Below are 27809 nucleotides of genomic sequence, written 5' to 3'. Positions count from 1 at the left end.
GCGGTCCTATAGTAGACCTAGGACTGTATATAACGGACACTTAGATTGGGCTTTCTCACTGTTTTCTTTTCCAATGTTTAAACACCAATCCGGTCTAAAAAGTTATTAGACAGTCCTTAAGCGTGAAGATGTTCTACCCCACCTTAACCATATATTGACAGCCTTCCCAGTCAGTATAGATCCAAACTATAGTAGCTTAGCATTCTTTTCATGAACTGTGAACTAACATAATCATTTTTTGAATCTGAAATGTAGATCACTAACAAACTACTTACAATATATTTGATATGATGATTTAACTATGCGTATTTGAAGATACTTACAGGTTGTAGTAACATAGCGAACTGCCGGAACTTGTTAAAAGTCTCATATTCCAGTAAAGACCCTCGTAAAATGGCTCATTAAAGGTGGTGGGTGGTTTAGCTAATAAATACATATAACATACTTTCTGTCAAAAGTTCCAATTTTTAAAGCTGTTGGTTTGAGTACTAAAATTATAAAACATAGTTTTATGTTATTTCATATCTAAATATGGCAATTAATTTTTATATCAATGAATTTTTGGTAATTTGAAAATTTTCCATTCCACTGTCATTGGCAACACTGCAAACCCGTTATTCTTGTCGTCGTGTCTTGTTTAACAGTGCTACTTTCATTCCATAGAAATACAGTCTTTTCGTCTGTACATGATGGTTGTCTGCTGCGACAATGTGTTGACTGGTTAGACGCTTGAAGTTAGAAAGAAAATAGGTAAAGACAGTCACAACAAAATTGAACTATCTTTACTGACATCGATCAAACCATCGATTTTAATTGTTTTTGAAATGTTTGTAGGTGTTATTATATTGTATATGTAAAATGGAAGTAGAATTAAAATCCAAAAAGATGAAAAATCTTCTTAGAAACGGAAAGAAGAAAAACTTCAAGCAAAACATAACCTTAACCTCAACTGAACAGGACTTCACCGAAAATCCTTCTGATAATATTAATGAACATGCGAATGCCACCGAAAATAATTTGGATATGAAAAAATCAAAAACGGATATTTATCGAGATAAACAGGTAAGAGTGTTTTGTGCTAATGGATAATCTATAGCAATGGATGTTGATGCTTCTGGATAGCCAAATGTACAGTACCTTTACAATCACCCTCATAACGGTTCCTAAAGATTATTTTTTGGCTATCATAACTAAACGCAACATGGTCTAATCCAAACTTTATATATAAATATATGCCCCAACAATGTTCTTGGTGGATGTGTGACAAATCACAAACCTTTTTTTGACAAAATGTAAGATTTTTGGATAATCGTAAAGTTAGAGGCCGACCTGGCAAAAAATTATTTATATTTTTCTCCTGAACAAAACAGTGAAAGGATTCATGGAGTGGAAATTATAAATAACGATGTTGTAGAACATTAACAATGGAACTATTTTTTATGCACAGAGCAATAGCTTATTTCTTTGTACAGCCCTGTCGGGGCATCACGTGATCTTTTGTGACCGTGATTCGACCTTATGATTTCATTGGATGCGCCATCATCTTAGGATATGTAAATGAACAGTAATAGGCTATTGAAATGGGAAGAATTTTGACCCAAATGAACAATGTTTTTCTTAATTTCGAGCTAAAAATTAATTTGTTCTTTATCGAGTTGTTACGAATGACCCTGGCCATCAGCATGGGCTGCGGCTGCTTATGCTGATGTCAACAAAAGAAAAACAACCTTTGAAATAGTACTTATCAGTAAAATATCAAATTCTAGAGGGGCTGATAAAGGGTACGGTCCAATAAGCGGACCCGGTTTTTTTATATCGAAATTGGCAAACGATATTACTTAATCATAACCATCAATATATAATCATCGATTACTGATGAATTATTATTTTTAACAACTTAAATATTACATTATAAAACAGCTGTAAACATTTCTATTAATACAAGGTAATATTTTAAATTGTCAGCTAACATTGTATTAAAATGGCCGTCAATTTTTAGGAAGCTTCAGGAAGCTTCAAGACGATATATGGGTTTAACAGGAGTTGTTTAGTACCTAAGAAATCCATATGTTTTTTATGATATTTGTGTACAGTAACAGAATCCATTTGTGATACTAACATGGTCGTCTTCATATTGCAAAAAAAAGAAGGTAATGGTGGACACAACTTTAGTAAAAACGTTTTCGTTCTGTTTCATTTAGTTAAAGTTATGAGTTTCCCTGATTTTGGTTATGTTCATTTATTATTTGTTATCATTAAATTCACATTTTAACCCTAGAACTGTTAATCGACATAATTATGTCGGTTAATGCCGCTTTTTTGTGTGTTAACCGTCAAAATTTTTTGTCGATCAAACATTCCCTCGTATAATTATTTTTTATAATATACTCCGGTAGCGTATCGATATAATTCATGCACCATTGGATTCGGGAAGAAAAATGCTAAGGAACAGATGAGTTTTATTCCTCTTTGTATTATGGTTATGACGTAGCAAGCTTGTTATTTTGAACGTAAAAGAAAAACGCGACGCCGTTTGTTGTGACCGCCATATTGCCGCTGCCGTTCTGTATCACTTTCGTGCCGAGCTGTGGATATTTGTAAGTTTTAATAGTTTTACGCGTGTTTTAGTGTCGTATTTAATGTGTAGTGTGTTGTTTGATGTCGTAGTAGTGTAAACATATATATTTTAGAATAAAATCAATTTCTTTTTTACTGAAATATGTTTGAGAAATTACCGGCTTTGTGTAGGCTATGGCAAAATGTCTTGGCTAAAATTCATTTTACATAGTTTGTTATTGTTTTCACTTACTAAACGTTATTTATAGCACTCTTTTAGCTCTGAAGTAACTATTTATTTTTGGTAAATAGATAGTTTTCACAAATAAAATATATATTTCCTGTAATTTCTTTGGTTATATATATAATAACTGTTTGGGTTATTCTATATATTTTTCAATATCTTTAGTTATATTTTATAGTTTTCTAACTACATAATATTTCCTATTTACTTATAAACCATAAATTTATAAATTTTGATATAGTAAAAGCTTAGAAAAACTATTTTTATATTTTGCTGAATGAAAATTTTTCGCAAAATTTTTGAATAATGGCAAAAATTTAACTTTTTTTACTTTTCAAAAAATAATTTTATGGTAATTATTTCATTACTACTGTATATTCTATTTTTATTCTAAGTAATAAAATATGCAAAATAACATGTATTCATAGATAAATGTATTAGCAAAACTTGTTTTACAACCAAAGTCTTACGTGTACACCCGATTTTCAGAATTTATACGCATCGCTGCTTTTTGTTCTATAGCTTTATGATGCTTTCATAAATGTGTATAATGTTTATGTTTTTCTGAAACTAGATAAAATTTGACACAGAATGGCTATCTCACTTATAAATATTTCTCACTATAACTTCATTTGCTAGGTATGGTCCCCCCCAAATTTAAGAAATATTTTTCGTAAATTTTATATTTGATTAAAAAAAAAAAGTGTTTTATTAGAAAATTTTTTGATGGTTAATTTTACAATATAGTGCAATTCTACGTTTAATTCTGAACACAAAAAATATATACTCTTATTTATATTGCTTTTATTTTATATTTTTAATAATTTTTTTAAAAAATAAACCTTGCGCGAAGCTCCAAAAACAGCCCTGACACTACAGGATGAAATGACCGCCAGTTCTAGGGTTAATTTAAACATATGATTGTTATTACTTTTATATCGATTGATAGTCTAATGATTCGATATGCGAATATTAGGTATCGATGATTATATTCTTCGATATAAAAAACCGGGTCCGCTTATTGGACCCTACCCCTGATAAAAATAAAAATCTAAAAATAATATAAACAAATTTAACTAAAGTGTAAAAAATGTAATAAATAATGTAAAACCCCAATATTAATATATAAATGGACAGTAATAGAGAACACTTACCTTTAGTATGGCGGCGTTTTAGAGCTGAGTAGCAGAAAAAAGTGGTGGGGATATTTGGATTTGAAAATGAATTCTGCCAGATACCCGACAACATGGTCACCCCGGACACCATAATGAGGGTATTTTTGCCCTAACTTCTCGCCAGTGTCTTTCAATCGTTTGGGAAGGGGACCAGTATCTGGGCCAACGAAATTGATTGAATAGTTGACGGATAAATGCCTTAATCCCTTGTTGCCAAGATAGTTATAAGCCTTCCAACAATCGCTTACAATAGTTGTACCGGGTAGAACACAATCTTTAATAACCTGTAGCTGGGTGTCCCGTGACGATTTTCAACAAGGACAAGGAATGATTCCCTGCTCTACCTTTCGATACCCCCGTAAACCCAAAAATGTTATATATTTTAGTAAGTCCATCATAACAGCATTCAATAAACTAGAATATGATAAAATATTAAAAAATTCTTGTTTTATATTAATATTCCAAAAATATCAACTTATTTTATGCCCTTATTGCTTGACAATAAGAAGAAATTATTGATAATGGTTTTTTTTTTTACTTTATCCTTTGGTTTTTATTTAGGTTGATGGTACCGTGATGGAGAGTTCTGCTTTCATAAAATCTGTGAAACCCGGAGTGAACAGGTTTCAGATTAACATTGAATTGGATGCAGTAGCGGCTATCTTGTTCATTGCCGCAATTGCTACAAGATTCTACAAACTTGAGCAACCTCGACACATTGTGTAAGATGTATTTTCACTGATAATTTAAATTGAGCATATTTAGCATTTGTAAAAATTAGAAGGAATTTTTTGAAGGAAAATGTAGGCAAACAATTGTTTTTGTAAAATGAAATGGTCAGTTTTGTAACCATTTTTCACAGAGGTCATAGGTATCATTCTAGTCTATAAGGTTTAGCTCTGTAGTCACAGTATATTATTGAACCATTAAAACATTTTTATTAACCTGCTTGTGGATGATTAAACCTTTCATTGTTGTTTACTGTTTAAAATTAACATAATTAATTGCCTATTGCCTTCTACAGTGTATACTTGTGTTTGTTTGTTCTTTACAGCACATTTTCCTCAAATTTTAAGAATATGAATATTTTAAAAGAAATTCTTGGTTAGTATAATTGAAAAAAAATCATTAACCTAAGTAATAACATGGATACTAAATGCCAGTACTGAATTGTTATTTAACACCTCCATGTTAATAAGTAATAAAAAAATTTTGGCCTAGGTTCAGCAAATGTGTGGTATTCAATAGTGTGTTTTAAAGCACTATTCTTTTTTTAAATATCGGAGCACCCTGTACTAGTCTACTGGGATGTATGCTACACCTATGAGTTGCTTGGTATGTAAATCTGAATGTAGTGCCACACCAAAGATGGTAAAAACGTTTACAGTTTAATTACGTACCCAATTTAACCTTTGGAACTTTGAAAGTAGAACAAATTCATGGCTTTAAATAAAATGTATTTAACAAACTAGTCAACTTATTTGGATTACTACTTATTGTTTTTTGCATTAGGTTTACGTCTGGTTAAGCATTATAATAAAGTTGAAAGGTAAAAAAAAGAAAAATTTACATTTTGATTGGGTTTTTATCAAAAATTTAACTTTCTAGAATCACACTGTACATGTAGTTTTTATAAATTTTACATACCTATATAAGATCTTTTTTATTTATGTATGATATAATCACAGGTATTGCTAATTATAAATTAATTATTACATCAATTTTTATTTTTTTCTTCCAACAAATAAAAAAGAACATGGAAAGCAATTTCAAGGGATAATATATATCCTAAGGGTAATATATGTAGATTATCTTGAGATCTTTGAACATGTTTCTATACATGTACTAGAAGTACACATGGAATAGTAATAGTGCATGACTTTTAAGTAAATTAACTCAAATTACTGAAAAGGAATAAGATACTACATCAATCTTATACAGAAACACTCTACACAGCATTCATAATTCACAACAATAAAGTACATCAGTCTCATAGTGTTGCAAAAAAATTTCATAGAAATTCACAGCCAGAAATATAAATATTCTTTGCCTGTTTTTTTTTTTTTTTTTTTTTTTTTTTTTTTTTTTCGAATATTAATGTTTAAACAACTTCATAACTAAATTGACTAATTAGAACTGTATACTATAATAAAGCCGTATTGTTGAAAAATAGTCTATGTTGTTGGAGTGGAATGGATTAATCCTGTGTTACGTTCAGTATCCAAGTTTGAAATGATTACTCCCCCTTAATAAATAATAATATTGAGAAAAGCTTGTTAAATATAATACCATGTTTTTTAAAATTAACATAATACCAAGAATGTTATCCGAGATTGTCACATAATCCTTTTGGAATTGTGTAAACCAGCAGGGGATTTAATCAAAGCAGGTTTAACTCTGCCATAGGAGGAGATGTTAGAAACCCATGAGGGATGTTGTAAGCTCAAAATAATCTGTGAGTGAAAGAGTTAAGTAAAAATTTGCTTGCTTAAGTGGTGGTTGGAGAGTGCTGGAGGATCTAGGCTGGTGTTCTCTAAAGCTGACTTATAAACTTGATTAGGTTGAATAAAATGATCACCATGAGGTCAGTAGGCAAAAGCATATTAAATTTAACCGTCAATTAAGTTTAAAAGTCTGTATTTTGACTCGTCTTTCCTTTTCTGATCTCTCACTGTTCCCAACTTTAATTAATTATTCCTCCTTTTCCATAATTTCCAGATTTGACGAGCTACATTACGGAAAGTACGTTAGTCTGTATATGAAAAGGACATTCTACTTTGATTCTCATCCTCCGTTTGGAAAACAGCTGATTGCAGCAGTGGCTTACTTAGCTGGATTTGACGGTGAGCTATATAACATCACTATAGTAAAACAATTTACCAAATTATTTCAACCATGAACATACATAATTATTGATTGTTTCAACATTTTCTATTCATCTCATAACATTACTGTATAGTAAATTATCATGAGTGTAAATTGGTTAATGAAAAAGCTCTAGCTATTACATTCTTAAAGCCAATTAAAAGTTATCAAAAGCTTTTCGTTCTTCATATTCAATAGTTCACATGCCATATACTATTTCATAACATTCACTACTATTTTAAAAGTGTATTTTTGACAATGAATAATTTGACATTTGAATAGGTTTTTGGTCACTGCCATACTTATTATAAAACTGTTTTGGATTTTTTGAATGATAAACAAATTTCTTCCCTCCTTTTCAAAGAAGGGTAGTACGAGGGGTAACTTTAAATTTTCAAATTGCAACCCCCTATCTTCTGACATATTTTTTATTTTTGTATTTTATTTTTTATATTTTAATGGTCTATTTAATAAAAACACAATTACATGAATAAAACATCTCTATGATGTTCCTAGCAAAAGTTATGGGCTGATCCCTGCACTCTGCGGTTCTCTACTGGTTCCGGCTGCGTATTATCTCATACTGGAGCTGCAGTGTTCTCTGTGGGCTGCAGGTTTGGGCAAGTTTCTTGTTGCTTGCAGATATTTTGATGAGTAGATGTTGCAGGTAACTTCTGATATGCGTGTATCGAGAGCCAATACAGCAGTCAAGTGCTGCTGTTTGCATTGCGCCTGATCCCTGCACTCTGCGGTTCTCTACTGGTTCCGGCTGTGTATTATCTCATACTGGAACTGGGTTGTTCTCAGTGGGCTGCAGGTTTGGCAAGTTTCTTGTTGCTTGCAGATATTTTGATGAGTAGATGTTGCAGGTAACTTCTGATATGCGTGTATCGAGAGCCAATACAGCAGTCAAGTGCTGCTGTTTGCACTGCGCCGTATCCCTGCACTCTGCGGTTCTCTACTGGTTCCGGCTGTGTATTATCTTATACTGGAACTGGGTTGTTCTCAGTGGGCTGCAGGCTTGGTTGCATTCTTGTTTGCAGGTATTTTTATGAGTATATGTTGTAGGTAACTTCAGATTTGAGCGTATTGGGAGTCAGTACAGCAGTCAAGTGCTGCTGTTTGCACTGCGCCGTATCCCTGCACTCTGCGGTTCTCTACTGGTTCCAGCTGTGTATTATTTCATACTGGAACTGGGTTGTTCTCTGTGGGCTGCAGGTTTGGGCAAGTTTCTTGTTGCTTGCAGATATTTTGATGAGTAGATGTTGCAGGTAACTTCTGATATGCGTGTATCGAGAGCCAATACAGCAGTCAAGTGCTGCTGCTGTTTGCATTGCGCCTGATCCCTGCACTCTGCGGTTTCTCTACTGGTTCCGGCTGTGTATTATCTCATACTGGAACTGGGTTGTTCTCAGTGGGCTGCAGGTTTGGCAAGTTTCTTGTTGCTTGCAGATATTTTGATGAGTAGATGTTGCAGGTAACTTCTGATATGCGTGTATCGAGAGCCAATACAGCAGTCAAGTGCTGCTGTTTGCACTGCGCCGTATCCCTGCACTCTGCGGTTCTCTACTGGTTCCGGCTGTGTATTATCTTATACTGGAACTGGGTTGTTCTCAGTGGGCTGCAGGCTTGGTTGCATTCTTGTTTGCAGGTATTTTTATGAGTATATGTTGTAGGTAACTTCAGATTTGAGCGTATTGGGAGTCAGTACAGCAGTCAAGTGCTGCTGTTTGCACTGCGCCGTATCCCTGCACTCTGCGGTTCTCTACTGGTTCCAGCTGTGTATTATTTCATACTGGAACTGGGTTGTTCTCAGTGGGCTGCAGGCTTGGTTGCATTCTTGTTTGCAGGTATTTTTATGAGTATATGTTGCAGGTAACTTCAGATTTGAGCGTATTGGGAGTCAGTACAGCAGTCAAGTGCCGCTGTTTGCATTGCGCCTGATCCCTGCACTCTGCGGTTCTCTACTAGTTCCGGCTGCGTATTATCTCATACTGGAGCTGGGTTGTTCTCAGTGGGCTGCAGGCTTGGCTGCTTTTTTGTTACTTGCAGGTATGTATATCTACAATTCCTTATGGTATTGTGTGCGGTTTGAAGCTGTTCTGTGAGGTGGTTCTATTTTTCATAAAAATTTTAGTTTTCAGTTTGGGGCAAACAGTTAGTGCTCTGTACTATATTGTGTTTCAAACAGATTGAATTCTGTTTTTTCTTAATAACTCATAACTAATAATAATTGTGGCCCAACAGGCATAGTTCTTGCAGCAGATCTATCATTCATTATGAGTTTCCATAATTTTGTAACATATTTATTTTCAAACCTCGATTGTTTTAGAAAAATGTACACTGATGTCAGAAGTGAAGTACCTATGTTAATGAAGGTTTCAAGGTACCTAAGTGGTGTGGGGTATGTGGTATACGAGTATGTGTACAAGGTAAGACTCATTTATAACTGCCACAATTATGTGTACCTAGAAATTATTGAAATTTATACATTCCATAACAAATATTTTAAGTATGAGGGCTATTGAAAGTAACAGCCATTTAGAAATAAAAAAAAAATTAAGAAAGTGAATAAACAAAATTTTGTAAGTTACATTCATTACAGACATTATAATTAAGGCACTTATCGTAGCATGACACAGGTTTTTAATTGTTGTTTTGAAAAAATCTTTGCCTAGGATCTTAACCGCTGGTCTTAACCAGTGTGAACAATGTCAATATTGAAGTGCTGTTTTGTGAGCTAGGAAGAAATGATAGTTACTTGGCACAAGATCTGGGCTGCATGGAGGATGATCGAACATCACCCATTCAAAATCAACCAAGAGCTGTTGGGTACGATTGGCTGTGTGTGGACATGCATCATCGAACATTAGGAAGCATTTTTAGCTCAATTTTCACCAAAACTTGTTTTGTATTGCCAGGTGTAGTTTCACAAGACCTATCTGCATTGATTGTTGAGCTTGTTCACGGAAATCAACCAGAATCACACCCTTATAGTCTCAGAGAATAGTTGCCATGATCTTTCTATTTGACAGACATTTTCATGGTTTTTGCGAGAAAGCGTCTTTCCTCATTCAATAGCCTTTTCATCTCACAATTAATATACTTCACCCATGTTTCTTACCACTTACAATATGATCACGAAGTTCATTACTATCATAATCTTTAAAAAAAAAATTCAGTGATGCAGTAAGCCTGTGTTATTTTTGGTCTTCTGTAAACATTTATGAAACCCACCTGGCACAAAATACGTGTTAGCCAAGCTTCTCCGTAAGTTTCACGAAATAAACTTTGAGAAATTTGAGAGAAGTGTTCTAAAACTTCAGTAATCGTAAAACAGCTATTTTCACAAATGTTTGTCAATAAGTCTTCAGTAACAAAGCTAGACCAACCACCTCGTTGTGAAAATTGATTGGTACATGCATTTTAAAAAATCATTACTACTGTTTCACTCTGCTTCCATTCATTCCAATCGGTTTTGTGATTAATTTTTTTTGCCAATAAAACCTTAATCACTAAATGCACTTCACAAGTAATAGGATTTCCAATTGCAGCGCAAATTTAACTAGTCACAGTGAGAAAAGTAGGAGAGATACAGACCACCCGCTACTCGATACATACTAAGCGTAGGAATCTTTTTACCCCAAGTTGGCCGCTCTAGTCTCACCATCTGGCGAGCTATTCCCAAACATCTTTATTTGTATTAAATGTTGTTTACTTGTATGAACTGTAATTTGGCAATTAAAATTATTCTGATTCTGAATGCTTATATTTCTAAATAATTGGAAATCCAACAACAGGCACGAAGACCATCATGGTGGGCTCTTTCCTGTACATATTATGTGACTCATAGTATTCAGATTAGGCACAGCCTGTACAACCATGCTGAGCTATGACAAGTAAACTATTTTGTAAGATGATGAACGATAATGTATAATAGACACAAAATTCAAATTAACCGCCCTATTTTAACATTATATGTAATGCAAATGTCAAGGAACCAGGAGAAATGTTTAAACTATTCTCGTCATATTGTGTAGCAGTATCTAGGTGATCCCATATAAGTACATGCCATATAATAAGTGCATAAAATGAGTTGTTCCAGAGGTCTTGTAGTGTACACACTAAAGACTTTCAGTATTGAGATGGTTCAATCCCCATAAGTATCAAAATGCCAGGTGTTCCATGGAGAGAACTGAAAAAGAAATCTGTCTATTTAAGAAGTATACAATATAAACTTGATGAGTAATAATTTGTCTGAGTGGTTTCTAACATGTGGAATACAGTATTGAGTTGTTGTGTAAATGATGCAGATAATGCTCTGCTGACCCAGTCCCGATTCGTGCTGATGGAGTCGCAACTGCTGCTGTTCTCTGTGGTCGGACTGCTCTGTGTGCTGCGTTTCCGCCGAGCCCAGACTGTGTGCAATCATTACTCATTGCGACGTTGGGCTTGGCTTCTCATGGCTTTCGTGTGTCTCACCCTTTCCTTGTGGTAATCATGCTTCCGCTTTCACGCTTGCCAGGTTAATGGGGTTGCTTGCACCACACAAAATCATGCAGGATTTGTATGTACAGATTAAAAACAACAGAGTTATTGAAAACTTATTTGAGGAGAACTGAATCTATTTGTTTCCCTAACATTTTCAGCCTCATGAGATGATTCATGATAATGATACTACAACTTACTGTAGAATAATGTAGACACCTGGGGCTGAAAGTGTTAAGAAATAAGATTCAGGAATGCTGTAGAAATTATTTTCTTATGTTTGTTCAACTATCACATTAATAATTTTATATGGAAGTGGAATAATTGGTGCTAAATCATTTCAAGAAAGGTTTGTTGTTTGGGTTTGTCTGCTTTGCATATTTTGCTGTGTTCAATTTAACTGATAATGTTTTTTATGATCACTTTATCTTTAACAATTATTTATTGAGCATGTAAATAATATTGGTGGTTGTATTTTACATTATGACAGGTTTTTACATATTTATTATGTCATAATATGTTTTTATTCTATTCTTGGATATAACAGTGGAAAATGAGGCGACCAAATTATTTTTTTATACTCAAGATTTCCTACTTTTCTAATATGATCATAACTAGGCTGTTTTTGGTATTTGATAAATTATATGAAAAGTAAACTGATCTACTTTTATCAGTTTCCTAATTGGCATTTTACAAAAAAATCTTACTACTTTAATCTCAATGATTTTGTAACTAACTTAAACAAATAATGTGTATAGTGTACATTTAGAACAAATGAATATTATTTTTAAATGAACGAAGAACAGTATTAAAATTTTACCCATGATCGGTTTATAGAAAGATTTAAATTAGCAACAGAAAATAACTGACCCAATGGCCCACTGTTGTTACAGTGTGAAGTACGTAGGATTTTATTCATGGTGTCTGGGCATTGCTCTGGTGTGTCGTGACTATTGGCGGTTGCTGGCTGATCGTGCAGTGTCCGACATCAGTGCACTGTATCACGCAGTGCTTCGCAGTGCAGTCATCGTAGTAGCATCCCTAGCTGTGTACCTGGCAGTGTTCTACATCCACCTAGCTGTGCTCAACAAGGCAGGCCCACATGACAGCGTGATGACCAGTGCTTTCCAAGCCAATCTAGAGGTGAGATTTAGTTCTCAAGTTCACACCGGGTCGGTACATTGCTTACATAATTCAATTCCAGTTTTGGTTTAACGTCTGTTGACTAAAGATTTCTCTCGACAGCAAGGCTGAAATATTTAAGAATTTTACTGTTTAACAGATTTATTGTGGACCCCATTAACCCTGGAACTGGCCATCATTTTTTCCCAAAATGGCAGGCACCTTTTGGTGATTTTGTAAGGGTTTTGTATTTTAATCACTGCTCATCTATTTTTTTAAGATACAAACATTTTAAAAACATCAATGTCTTTAGAAATAAATGCAGTTTCTCAAAAAAATATTAAAGTTTGAATCATTGAATATATTTTTATTTTTTTACAGATTAACGTAAAAATATTAGTAAAGAATAAATTTTTCTCAAAATGTATAGCACCCTCTCAGGTAATATGAAAGTTTTTAGAATAATTCTAAAATATACAAAAGTTTTCTTATATACCTCAATTACAAATTACAAAAAAAATATTTAGGTAAAAGAAGTTTATTGGTACTTTTGGATAATATATCTATAAAAATTACAAAATCTGAAAAAAGTTTGTATAGCACTATTATGTATACCATTGTGACATTTTGGAATCTATTGGATGAACAAATATTTTTTTCTAAGAGATAAGTATATGTAGAAGAGAAAAATATGATATTTATAGAAGTTTACATTGTATAAGATATTTTTATATGGCAACAAATTTTTTTTCTATTTTTACAAAAGTCAAAATTGTGAAATAAATGCCTAACTTTTTTAGCTAACAATTTTCTTTTCATCCAAATATTATTTATAAAGATAGAACGTTTATTGAAGTTTACAAAAATGTACAACAATGTATTTTTATCTCTATTATTTTTTTGTTAAAAAAATAAAACAAGCGATGGTCATAGAAATAAAACGCTAATACCTTCAGAAAAAGTAAAAAAAAATTACTTTTATAATAAATACCTTTGCATAAATTTAAATCAAAATTTTATTTTAATTAAAATTAAATTGTCTACAAAATAATAAAACACTGAACCTACGTGAACATAGGCTTATTTTCAGTTTCACAAAAATCTAACCTATTTGCTAAAACTTAACCTAACCTCTACATTTTTCACTTCACTAATTAAAAACAAAAACAATAAACAAACTTTTATTTATACACACTAAATAACGAGAAGTCTAAAATATCCAAATAAATAGCAAGCAATACAGTAATACCGGCAATGACGTAATAACAACAAAGAAATCAACACGGCAACCATGCGATGCGTTGTTCTTCTCTACTGGCTGAGTCGGTGATTGCGCAACAGAACAAAAATAAAAATACTAGTTCATAGTCTTCGTTGTCTATTATACTGTTGCTTAGAGCAATTCTTCTTCTTTGTTTTGATATGATTTTCACTATTTCCAGACAACGATAAAGTAACAAAAAATAACAAAATTTAATGAAGCTATTTTTGACGCATTAGGCATTTTGAGATTTTACAAAACACGAGCTTTTCAAAACGCTTATTTTATAAACATTTATTTTCCTATTGGCTATTGAAAAGATGTTTCTGAAAGCCAAGAATACACTGTTTTCAATGACGACACTTACGATCGTGTAGAACGTAAACTCACGATAAGGAATTTTTACAAACATACGGTAATTTTAGCGTGTTCGGAAATTACGCAAACAAATGGCGATCGGAAATGCGAACATCCAAGTTTAGAATTTTATAATGAAAGATTTAACTTAACTATAGAGCGTTTTATGATATAATATGAAACCTTGAATCTTTATCTTTATATTTACGTATGTTTTACTTCAAACAAAGTAAAAATAGACTTGCTGTGAGAGATCATATTACGACATAGTTAATGCGTCGAAAATAGCTTAGTGCCATTTTGAAACTGTAGTTAATGCGTCGATAATCGCTTAAAGCCAGTTGCAGGGTTAACCAATATGAGATAAAACTTTAAACTCATGATTTTCGTCCAGATGGTTGCATTTTTGTCCATTTTACTATAAAATCATCATGTTAGATGGTATTACGTTTTTACACTTAATTAATTATTGGGTCAGTAGTGCGCATTTTTGACAAAGTTTTTTTTTAAAAAGTAGATATAAAATCATAATAACTTACCAGTTGTGATGAGTAATATCCAAAAGGACTAGATGACCTTGATTTTAATAAGATTCTGTCTCTAATCTGTGTAGTTACAGAAAGATCGGAGAGTGCCTCCCCACTAGCGTATAACAGCTTAGTGGGACACAACCTGTAATGTGTTTATTCTACTCAAAAATCAGAGAAATGTTTTTATTCATTATAATAAGAAAAATACGCGCATATTTTCATTTACAAAGAACATTTTAAGGGTCCTTAAATTTACATGTTTCACTGACACTGTCCAGACAGAAGTCCTGCATTTGCAAGTCGAACTGAGGTAACAAAAAGTAAGTGTATTTCATATAGAATAACTTTGAAAGTGTCAGAGATATGCAGTGATAGTGCAACTGTCCGGACAGTCCCCTCCAGTTTTGGCAAGAACATGCAACTGTCCGGAAAGTCCCCTCCAGTTTTGGCAAGGACATGCAACTGTCCGGACAATGCCAAATGTATTGAGCGTTGTTTCAACACGGTGTGGAACCACTAAATTCTTATGTTTGTTTTGACACCGGCTGCATAAGCATAAAAACTAACAGTACAACTAAAATTGCAATTTAAAAAAGAGATTGACTGTAACTAAAACATCTGGGATCTAGTCAATATGGTAATATAATTAAATAGCCTGTTGTAATTGGCAGTAGTTAATCCTTGGAAGGATAGTGTTGTCCTCTCCCCTCACCAAACGATTGTCTAGGGTGGACTAGCCAGTATAACCAGAGGACAGCCACTGGAGGTGGGTCATGGCTCTCAGGTGACTCTGAGGCACACGCACGGACGTGCCTGCTGGCTACACTCCCACCCTCACGTCTACCCAATACGCTACCCAGACCAACGAGGCAGCTCACACCAGCAGCAAGTCACGTGCTACACGTTTAAGGTGGAGTGATATTTGAAAGATACGTTGTGTTTCAATATTTACAGTACTGAACATGGGTAGAAATCTGCATTAAAAAATGTCATTATAACTTAAAAGGTATCATTCAATATTCTTTTACCATTGTTATTTTGGAATTTACAATCACCTTGGAAATTTTGTTTCTTTTGCTGTACTTGTTATCTGTGAGCCAATCTTGACAACATATTCTGGGAATCTAATTCTTTTCCTTCTTATAAGTATTGATTTACAAATGCCTATCTCTGGAACTTTTGACATCCACAAAAATTATTTTGTTAGTCTATTACTACTGTGCCAATATGGAACTTTCTATATAAGCCCAATTTTCGTAATTAATAACAGTTCAGCATATTTACAAAAATCAAAATAATTTGTTTATTTCTTAACTTCTTTTTACTTGTTCAGTAAAACATCATTTTTTTCATTTTAAAATTAGTTTTATGCCTTCGAAAGTAAAAAGATCTAAATCATTTGGTTTGGTAGGACTAGCCTTGAATCAATTTACCAAGCAATGTTATTAAAGGAGGTCTTGTCTCTTATTTAATTTAGAATACAATTAATTCCTTAACCTTAACCCTGGGAGCGGCATGCAAAACTTACTTTAGTGGCACAGTGTTTTAGGGTACCGGATAATGTATTTTAACCACAACCAATATAATTACAGTATGTATAAAATAAACTACAATTATAACATTTTATACATAATTTTTCACACAAAAACAGAGAAAGATGTTTTGTTGATTTATTTGTTTTACTTTCATTTGTTAACACATTTGAAAACTATGTGAATGGGTGCTGTGTGTGTGTTCTTCACCCCCTGAATTCTGTTTTATACCTAACTTGGACTGTATAAAAAATAAAAAATATACACTAGACCCCAAACACTATGCTGTTTTTAGAAATGTATTAGGTAATTACAATTCATTAGTTCATATTATATGTATACATATTTTTATAAAAATTCAGGCATCTTGAAGGATGAATATAACCAAATAATGCAATCAACTGTTGCTTTGTAAACTAGCTGATGTAATACAGCTTGGCCGTTCTAGTGGAGAACTGTATTACTAACAAGATGTCAAATTACGTAATATTTGACTATTCCGTAAAATTGTCTATTGTGTAATAATCTAAAATGTAAAACATCAATCCCGCAAATATGTGACCGCATTTTTCAGGAGTTTCAGCATTCTTTAAAATGACAGGATCCGCATTCAAAGGGTTAAAAACCTGATATTCAACTTTGGTTCTTGCTCTTCACAACCATATAAATTTTATCGCGTTCGGATAATATTTACTAATTCAAAAGTTACATAGTATGAAAGTATGTTAATGCCCCATATATGCAGCATCTGCCAATTCTAGGGTTAAAGTAGAAGGGAGCTTGATTAGAGTTCATAATCCCCCGATGACTAAACTGAAAGAAGGCTGTTTCACTAGAACTTTTACTCAGTAAGCAAGAGAACAAGCTTTTACACAACAATACAAGTAGTAATTGATTTGTGATTGTGCCGTTATTGTACCAGGATGTTAACAATTGGTGGATAGTGAAGCGGCCCAACAAGGACAACTTGGTGGTCTCCCAACCAGTTGACGTGATCAAACATGATGATGTGGTGCAGTTGGTGCATGGTATCACCAGCAGAGCACTCAACTCCCACGACGTAGCAGCGGCGATGTCACCTCATAATCAGGTACATTCTTAACTGGTCTTTTGGAGTCTTAGAAGTAGTAGTACAGGGATTATATAAGAAATTAAACCAATGATCAGTGAATTCTGAAATTATGGTTTATATCCAAATCTGTGATTTTACAAAGCAATCCAAAAAGCTCTGTACAATAAAATGTAGTTGCCACAAGTATGAACTGTTTGTTTTAAGTACTATGTATACATTATGTTAACTCCATATTCTTGGAGAAATACCAATAAATTTCTTCATTCACACCATTAAAAAACATGTAACAACACAAACAATAAAACCAATAGTTGGCTATTTTTGCCCAATTCTGTCTGTTTCTATTTTCTCAAATGTTACTTCAGCTAGTTGATATTTTTACACTGAATGACAAGAGCGAAATGTGGACAACAAAATATATATTATTTTTTTCTTAAACTAATAACTGTCTTTATTTAATATTTTTCTTAGATTTTCTTTTCATTTTTTTAATGAATCCAATGTTTTGTGACTGGCAGGAAAAGGGCAGTGAATAATGTTTATCACCATATCATTTAATGCAATATAACCCTAGATAGAAGTACCAGTCAGAAAAGTTTTACAGCAGTGGTAGCTTTATTTTTGCAGTGTTACAAACTTTACTTAAAACAATCATAAAAGTTATAACACTTGTATATAGTATAGTTCTAAAGTGTATTATTTTACAGGGTTTATAATATGTTACACATAAAACAAGATAAATTAGTATTTGTGCACAATTTTGTTGTGGGTATCAATTTACAATAACGTGACCATGGAAAGGTATGTTCATTTTTTTTCCTGAAAACAATAGTGAAGAAAAAATTCGTCGGCAACAAAAATCAAAGGAGTTATGATTTTTTTAAATCCTCTGAAAACTCTGTTTTTGACAGTACCTCTAGCAACACTATCCATATTTGACAGTTTGGTATTACTCCGCGGCTCTCTCAAATAAAGAAGGGACGCCATTTTGAACTATTTTGTTCCTCCGTGTCTATTCTTAACCTCCTAGTTCAGTAGTGGTAATGGCACACCTTTGTGTTGGATGTTCATTAAGGTAAGTGATAAGTTACTGAAATGATGCTGACTAGTACGTTAATCCTGTCAACGATGCCTGCCCGCTGCGCAGTGCTGCGCACTGCTTGCTCTTTTAGAAAAAAAATTTAACTCGAGCTTGCAAAAGTCGAATCCCAGATCACGTGATGCCCCTGCTCCTTAACGCAATAATGCCCGAAAGGCATCAATATAATACAATAATATACTTTCCCCCCAGTTTATATGCACCTGTGATAATAATACTTGGCTATAAATGCCCAACCCATGAAAAAAAAGTCCATTTTCCATGGTCACGCTATTGTAAATAAATACCTTGTTGTGATAATGGACAAACCAAACATGTTAATACATGGTGTTTTTTTTAAATAGATTATGTCATAGTTAGTATTTCTTTTTAGGTTTTACACTAAATTTAGAGAAAAGTGTAATGAAAAGTGTCAATGTATGTAAAATTCACTATCTTCATTTTGTTTTACTTCTTCAATATGATTGTGTGGTATAAATCAACCATCTACATCATGGATGTGACACACATCCATATCATTTTGTACAAAGTAAAATTTACTGTATGATACAATGTAAAAATACCTTATAACAAGGTTCTTTCTATGCCTACTACACGAAAAAAATTAATCCTACAACCTTATAAAAATAAAAAGTAAAATCAATAAATAATATTAGTAATAATTTAAATACAACAGTATTTAAAACAATTTTAATTTAATTTTGATTGAACTTGAAAAATATTTAATTTTGTCTCTGTATTGTAATTGTATAATTGTATTTATTTTACTGACTATGATATGGTCTAATTCACGTACATATCAAAAGTTGATCTGAATATATCACTAACTTTAATTAACAAATTCACTAAATTAAACAGTTCTTAACTTTTTGTACAGTGCACAGCCCTAACTTGAGCTAAGTTTTTCATTTCTGTTAAGAGTTGATATGCGTACAGGAGGTGTCGTGCTACATAGACTACAATGTGTCGATGCCGGCCCAGAACCTGTGGCGGGTGGACATTGTCAACAGGGAGCAGGAAGGTGACGTCTGGCACACGATTCAGTCTCAGGTGAGGACTCCAGAATCTCTTAGTGTTCTTACATCCTCACGTAGTATTTAATTAAGCTTTATGCCTTAAAAAGTACGAGGGGTATTAGAAAAATAAGGTTCCCTATGCTGCCGAGACAGAATGCGATATGTTGGGAGAAATCTGGCAACACTGTCTTACTCATCAGCTGTCCCTCTCTCTATCCATACCATTCGCGCCTCGCTATGTCCAACAGTGCCGGTCTAGCTGCCTTCGAAGATGGAGCTCCCTATCGTTGTTACCGCCAGATGCAAAATGTTACCGCCAAAAATTCGTGCTGTGATACGTTTTTTAAATGCAAAACAGATTTCACCTATTGAAATTCATCGTCAGTGAATCGAAGTTTATGGGGAAACATTAAGACACATTAAGAAAACTGAGACGCGCGATCCAGAACCGTCGTAGAGGAAGATTGTCCAGTGGTGTGAGACTTCTCCATGACAACGCTCGACCTCATGTCTCACGTCAAACTCAAGAACTGCTGACAAATTTTGGCTGGACTATTGTGCCCTATCCCTCCAACAGCCCAGACCTAGCCCCAAGTGATTATCACTTATTCCCAAAATTAAAGGAACATGGGTGGCCAACGCTTCAGTACCGATGATGAAGTCAAGGAAGAGGTTACTCAATTCCTCAAAGGATTGGCGGCAGAATTCTACAACATGGGGATAGAAAATTTGGAGCATCGTCTACAAAAGTGTTTGGACAGAAACGGTGATTATGTGGAAAAATAGCTTAACTTTTAAGTTTTAAATTGATGTATAACACTAAGTAGAAATATAGAGCTACGTATTTTAAAAAATCATGGGAACCTTATTTTTCTAATACCCCTCGTATAATTACATTCAGGCAATCATTAACTAAGCCTTCCCCTCAATCATAAAACTAATTTCTTAGCCAACTTAAGGACATGTTGGTTTGTTTTCTCACTCTTATTTCAAGTACGTGAACAGTTTTTGAATGCACAATATGTCACCAGGTGCGGTTGATACATGTGAACACCAGCCAAGCCCTCAAGTTCAGTGGTAGACAGTTGCCTGACTGGGGGTTCAACCAACACGAGGTGGTCACTGATCGTGTCGTACACCAGGAGGATACCGTCTGGAACGTTGAGGAGCACCGTTACACCAAGAGTGAGTGTTTCTTCCTCAGAACTGATCACAAGTGATAACATATTTTACTATTTCACTAGTGATATTAACTTAGGAATCATTGTGGACTGTGCAATTCACAGAAACAGCTCATCCACAAACATTTCCTCATACTAGTATATCATTTCTTTGTTTGAAGTTTATTTTTGACAATGGAAAGATTGTGAAGAAAACAGGATTTTTCCAGACATTTTCCATCGTTCAGTGAAACAAAAATTCAATATCACTACGTTTCGAGATCTGAAATCCGATTTCTTCAGGTAAATAACTAACCTAACACATAATTACAAACTAGGCTAAAATAAACAAATCATAAAAATTAGTATAATATAAATGTCCAGAAAAATCCTGTTTCCTTCACAGTATATCATTATCACTGTTACTTCAATTAAAAAGTAAATTCTTATTTTATCATTAATGCACGTTATTTAAGGACAGTTTTATCATAGTTTTAAAGTATGTCAAGCAAATGGCTAATGAATGTAATTATTGGCAATAAGCGAGGACTGCTGAGAGTCAGTTGTGACAAATGAGTGGCACCAATTGCATAGTTTCATCTTTCTCAAATTGTTACAGATTGAATACTTACTGAATTCAAAAACATTTAACAATAAAATAACTACTAATAGGTTAGCGCCTAAAGATTGTTAAATATTTCAACTGTTAGTCCAGGAGCTGAGAGCCAATTTTCATTGTATAAGCATACAATCTGGTTTTTCTTGAAATTTCCTTAAAAAAATTTCCTTGAAAAAGCCTTACTTATTAGGCAATTGATAACAGGGTATCAGAGGAAGTGATCATTTGTTGTAGTGTCAATATGAGTAACTCATACTAAACTCTTCTTCAAAATGGGTTATGTCTGATGTCCTGCATCTTAGAAGACAAACTGTACAACAGGTGATAGGTCTTGTTTTGGTGCTGTTATCTGAGAAGACCAATTTCCAATTATCCATGTGTTAATTTCCATCTGGTGGTCACAAAATCCGACCAAGAAACCCACAGTTTATATTATTATTTACATATCAGTGTTGCCAACCTGAGGTGATGTCATGCAGGTGAAGATGAGAAGGAACGAGAGCGCGACCTGGTGAATGCTGAAATGATCCCGCTGCAAGCGACGCGACTGTCGTGGTGGCGCAAACTGAGCGAGCTTCAGTACAAGATGCTGATTACGCACCAGGAGAACGTCCAGAATCACATGTACAGCAGTGAGCCGCTTGAGTGGCCTCTGATGACTCGTGGCATTGCGTACTGGGTCAGCACCGAGCATAATGTGAGTATTGTTGTAGTAATTTGAACATGTTTTAGAAAAACTTTAGGCCAAAAAAGTGAGGAAAATTAAAAAAAAAAAAAAAAAAACTGGAAGATATATTTAAATTGATTTCTGATGTTAAACACCAACATGCATAAAACTTCACCAATAACTAAGAGCTTCCTCAAAGTGTGACAGAGTACAAATAATGTTCATGGTGTAAATTCTCTTTTCTCACTTCTTCAGACAAATATTGCACTGTCTTGAACTTGCAATATTGTCCACAGGGTCAAGTTCATCTTCTGGGCAACCTGGTTATCTGGTATAGTGGCACGGCCGGTCTGCTTGCGTATTGCAGTCTGCTAGTGTTCTATCTATTGCGGCGACGGAGGCAGTGCTATGATCTTCCCGAAGGTGAGTGTTTCTATAAACCGTGCCTGTTGTTCAATTTTCATTACTTAATATCATTAATATTCTCTTATTTGTTTTGCATTATTTTTTCTTATTCCCTCCCCAACAAAAGCCAAACCCGAAACAGCAAGTCAATTAAGGCTATATTCAATACAGCCTTTTGTATTGCATTAGAATAATGATCTTATTTCTTCTGTATCTAAAAGTTGGTTTGTTGTGAAGCACATAAACTTAAGTGCTGGATCATACACTCTAGAAGTATGGTATAAAGCCCTACTAGTGTTTAGTTTCAGAAGTATGAAAACAATTGAACAGATCCTCTTGAGCAACTTATCATTCTTGTTCAAAGTGCCAAAAATGACAAAACAATCTCTATCTAACTCACAATAGTCAAGAAACAAGTGCTCATACTCATTGCAGAGTCTACACACTAGACTGATAAATGTACTTTCTGCTGAAGACAATAGACACTCACTCATTCTGTTGGTAGCTCGGATCACGATATCCAATGGAACAAAGTTAAGACACATTCCAAGGGTGCACATAGAGCACTTGGAAAAGCATCCTTTGAATGTTGGCCAGCTTGGCTACCACTACCTTAACCTCCATTTTTGGCCACCAGACCACAGCTCCAAATATAGGGCTAATGACAATGACTTACAACCTTGGCTTCAATCTCCAAAACCTGCTTATAACGTGTCTGCAATGTACCAAGGACTACTTTCCCATGTTCATTATCCTGTCTAGATGAGCTCTACATCTCAATTGCCTGGCCTTTCAGTGGATGTTTCTTAAGAAAGGTAACAGCAGTACCATTGACTGGATTTATATTGTGGCCAACCCACAATGGATCATTATCACACCAGTTTCCTACTAGATCTAGAGCCCCAATGATTAACTCAGTGACTGTGGTGTTAAACTTACAGTCATACGATTGGCAATGTCAATAAATGTGTGTAATATTACGCAAGAAAAACTAGTATTTTTAAGTAAGCTCACCAGATCATCCACAACCATGCTCCAAATGAGAGAATTGAAAATACTGCTCTGAGGATAGATTCTGTTGTCCTTGCACTGACCAGAAATGGTCACCACTCTGTCTATGAGGAAACCTTTAATCTAGTTACAAATGTGACCATCAGTGCCATTTTCCATGACTATGTTATCAATCGTTTGAGTGTAGTGTTGTCAAAAGATCCTTCAATGTCCAAGAAGACACTCAGAACCATTTCTCTAGCTGCCAATGCTTCCTCTTATACTGGACACCACTTGGTGCAAGGCAGAATCACATGATTTTCCTGGAATTTATATGCATGCTGGTTTGCATGTAGGGGTAACAGAGGAGGTACTATTCCATATAAATCATGGAACTAGTTTCTCTAAAGAACAGACCACCAACACAAACTCCTCCTCTCTTTTCCGAGGAAATGGTTTCCTCGCTTTGGTACAAAAACCAACCCAGAAAATTTTCATTACAACTACACATGCCCACATATTCAAGAAAGGAGGTGATCCAACCCTCTTTGTAAGTAGAGCTCTCTGACCTCGTCTACCCCAAGTGATTTGTAAGGACTAATCAAATCAATCACCTATCAAACCTTCAGATGGCCACCACCTGGTATTTTAAATGTTTAGTACTTAAACTATTGTAACTGCATAAGTACTGGAAACTAATATTAGATTGTATGTTGCCCAAATAATTTTCTCCTAGAACATCAGAGTTTGCAAATGATTTCAATATATTTTTTTTATGATACCTTTTTAAATGAAATAAGCATCTAAAATATATATATATATATATATATATATATATATATATATATATATACATATTTCTAATGTTTAGAAATAAAAAACGTAGAAAATGTGATAATTCGAATTATTTTCTTAACCTGGTGAACAACATGCATCGCTGTAATATTTGGATCTGACACTGGTCAAACCTGCATTATAAATTCTCTGTCAGAAACTTTAACAAATATTTTCAATTAAATATATAATATGTTACAACTGATTGAAACGTATCCAAAGGTAAAACTCAGGTCAGCTCAGCTGAACAATCAAATCAAGTTCATTTTGATAGCAAAGTTAACAAATTTTTTAACAAATAAATTAATAGCCTAACACATCAGAAATTAGAATAAAAAAATGGTGATTTTATTCCTAATAAGAATTAGCTTGTAATTATCAAGTAACAAACAATAATGGGTAACGTAGCAACCATTTAAAAACAACTGAATTTGTCTGAAACAACTGGGAGTTGACAAAACATTGTACTTTATAAACAGTTGATTGTGTCATTTGCCCAAAATGATATCCATAAACAGGGCAGGAAACTGATGCCTGTATTATGTAGATGCAGTAATTGTTCATACTGTAAAAACAAAATATTGATGACATGATGTAAACCAATGGTTAAATGCCAATTTTAAACCATAAACAATCTGCTGGTTTATTTTATCACAAGGTTATTTTTGCTATCTATAATTTTTGTCCTGGTTATAATGTGATGAATTGTTAACTTTCAGAGGAGTGGCACCGGTTTATTCAAATAGGGGAGGTCCTGCTGTGTGGTTTTCTGTTCCACTATCTGCCATTCTTCTTCGTAGAAAGGACACTGTTCCTGCACCACTATCTGCCTGCGTTTGTCTTCAAGGTGTTGCTGCTGGCCGCTCTAGCTGAGCACATGCTCTTCGTCATTTGGTCAGTTCTGTACAACTCTTGTTTGGTTTACTTCGTGAACTTATTGCTTTTAGTTGTTATGCTGCAAATCGTAAAAACTACTAAATTATCATGTGAACTTAGAGTGATTGTAACAAATTGAAAAGTTACTGCAGTATATTTATTTTTTTTTTAACGCTAACTTATTTAAAACAAATTTTTAATATCAATTTACGCTGACATTTATAAGGTTACTTTATGTCACAAAATAAACTCAATTATTTTGAGAGTATTTTCATAATCAAATACTGAAATTCATTACCTATTATTTAAGTAATGTTCAAAAGCATGTACGAGGGGTATTAGAAAAATAAGGTTCCCTATGCCGCCGAGACAGAATGCGATATGTTGGGAGAAATCTGGCAACACTGTCTTACTCATCAGCTGTCCCTCTCTCTATCCATACCACTCGCGCCTCGCTACGTCCAACAGTGCCGACATAGCTGCCTTCGAAGATGTAGCTCCCTGTCGTTGTTACCGCCAGATGCGAAATTCGTGCTGTGATACGTTTTTTAAATGCAAAACAGATTTCATCTATTGAAATTCATCGTCAGTTAATCAAAGTTTATAGGGAAAACTGCATATCTGTTCAACACGTTCGGAAATGGTGTAGAGAATTCAGTGAAGGCCGCATGGAAATTCACAATGAAAACCGAAGTGGACGGCCTTCAGTTTCAGATGGAGTTGTTGAAAAAGTTGAGACAATACTGCTTGAAGATCGGAGAATCATCATTCACAGGAACAACAGTAAACTCTGACAGATATTGCGACACATTAAGAAAACTGAGACGCGCGATCCAGAACCGCCGGAGAGGAAGATTGTCCAGTGGTGTGAGGCTTCTCCATGACAACGCTCGACCTCATGTCTCACGTCAAACTCAATAACTGCTTACAAATTTTGGCTGGACTATTGTGCCCCATCCCCCCTACAGCCCAGACCTAGCCCCAAGTGATTATCACTTATTCCCAAAATTAAAGGACCACTTGGGTGACCAACGCTTCAGTACCAATGATGAAGTCAAGGAAGAAGTTACTCAAAGGATTGGCGGCAGAATTCTACACATGGGGATAGAAAAGTTGGAGCATCGTCTACAAACGTGTTTGGACAGAAACGGTGATTATGTGGAGAAATAGCTTAACTTTTACGTGTTAAATTGATGTATAACACTAAGTAGAAATATAGAGCTGTCTATTTAAAAAAAATCATGGGAACCTTATTTTTCTAATACCCCTCGTATAATATAGTAAAATATTAATCATCAACTCACTAAAGTTTATCTTAATCTGAATTCCTGAAATAAATACTACTACGCTATTGCATCTAACCTTTTAAATAAAACAAAATATTTCAAAATAGGTATCTGATCACATTTTGTTGTACGCCCGAATAAGAGAAATCAAAACCTTACAAAATAAATCAAACAACACAGACAAAGATTCTGTTCAAATATTTTTTGTTTACAAGTCTCTCTAATTGTAAACTTTCTATTCATATATATATATATATATATATATATATATATATATATATAAATGTGTTTATTACACTTTTGTTTACTTACATGGCAATTTAGAATTACACTGAATAGGTCACAGCCTAGTTTTGTAAACTGTTAAGATCATCCAATTTTAAAGTTTATAATTTCTTTTAGGGCCAATACATACTTGAAAATAAAATATCAGTAATTTGTTGTTTCCTCTAATTTATTGGTGAAACCAATTCTATGCATTATTCATGACAGTTAAAAGAATTGTCAAATTTATTAAATAAGGTCACTAAATAAAGAAAAACTGATTCCTAAATAGGGCACTGCAGAGCTTAGAAAACACTAATTCCCAAACATGTTAGGTTGCAATTGTTTTATGGTGATTTCCTGCCCTGTAGGAGGTGGCCCCTGGCTCGACTTGTGTTCTACTGCGTAGTTCTATGTTTTGTGTTCGCTGTGCTCCATGTGTTCCGGAAGTTCTGCGTTCTCAGTTACGGCACTTCAGCCCTCTCGGCCAATGACGTCATGAAACTGCGATGGAAGGATTCTTGGGATTTCATTGTTCACATGTAGTTGTTATACTTAAACTTAGTTTTTTATCTGTTGATTTCACCTCATCTCATACGTTTCATAGACTTATTGTAGACAAGTATAAGCTACTAAGGAACTCTGTATGATAGATAACTGTATAGAATAAGTAAGACTGCTTGTTAGACATGACATTGTAAGAACAAATCAAATCCTACCGAACAATTCAAGTCGTTATTTTAGAAGACTTATTTACTTGTGTTTTTTTAGAGTATCGCTCAAATGTCCATGGAGATATTTTTATTATAGACTAAGAGGAATTGTATTTTTAATAAGAATGGTGGGAACTGGACAGGATTATTTTTGTCAAGTGATTGGGCCGAATAATTTCAGAAACGGTATTTTTTTATATTATTTTTTTGATACTTAATTTTTTTGTGTCAACTAAAATTAATATATTTTTGGGGTGGCAGTTCCAAGAAAATAAAAACCCTAAATGTACTCAACACTTCACAATATTATAGAAGTAGAACATCTAAATCGAATGAAACACCTAATTATTGTTTGAGTATAAAATACTGCAGTGTTTAGACAAATTTTCCTTGAAAGTTGTCTTGCAAAATATATACATGACAATAATTAATTTTACGATGTAAAAATCTGAAAGGACTGTGCTAACAGGTGTGCTACGTAATGTTAAAATGCATATTACTGGAGGGTTAAGGAAATTGAGTTTGTATAGATAAAAACTCAGAGGAAATTCCACCAGTTTTTATACCTGAATTTTAAAAAGAAAAGATTCCTTACCAATCGCATCCTGACTTCAAGAAAGCAACTTAGGTTTTATTTAGTAACTTTTTAAAGCTGTAAATGATTATTAATAATTTATT

The 27809-nt window shown here is 34.0% G+C and overlaps 1 protein-coding gene across 1 annotated transcript; it reads left to right on the top strand.

Moving 5' to 3' along the window:
• Positions 1–631: 631 nt before the first annotated feature.
• Positions 632–27782, top strand: LOC124364971 (protein O-mannosyltransferase 1-like). Its single transcript, XM_046820824.1, has 15 exons — positions 632–750; positions 835–1062; positions 4537–4697; positions 6694–6818; positions 8716–8892; positions 11154–11334; positions 12222–12471; positions 15326–15508; positions 17053–17220; positions 19238–19351; positions 20349–20502; positions 21576–21793; positions 22060–22186; positions 24712–24886; positions 26790–27782. The coding sequence occupies exons 2-15, from the start codon at positions 859–861 to the stop codon at positions 26962–26964; spliced, it is 2412 nt and encodes an 803-aa protein (XP_046676780.1). The 5' UTR covers positions 632–750; positions 835–858; the 3' UTR covers positions 26965–27782.
• Positions 27783–27809: the final 27 nt, after the last annotated feature.

Source organism: Homalodisca vitripennis, chromosome 6 (assembly GCF_021130785.1).
Source record: "Homalodisca vitripennis isolate AUS2020 chromosome 6, UT_GWSS_2.1, whole genome shotgun sequence".
Classification (NCBI taxonomy): Eukaryota; Metazoa; Arthropoda; class Insecta; order Hemiptera; family Cicadellidae; genus Homalodisca; species Homalodisca vitripennis.
This window is presented reverse-complemented; position numbering and strand designations above follow the sequence as displayed.

What these genes read in the sequence shown, in the direction of transcription:
- LOC124364971 (XM_046820824.1), top strand. Translation starts at nt 859, where the DNA reads ATGGAAGTAGAATTAAAATCCAAAAAGATGAAAAATCTTCTTAGAAAC. An exon ending in ATATTTATCGAGATAAACAG is followed by an intron (nt 1,063 to 4,536) that starts GTAAGAGTGTTT and finishes GTTTTTATTTAG; the next exon opens with GTTGATGGTACCGTGATGGA. An exon ending in TCACGTGCTACACGTTTAAG is followed by an intron (nt 15,509 to 17,052) that starts GTGGAGTGATAT and finishes TTATTGTACCAG; the next exon opens with GATGTTAACAATTGGTGGAT.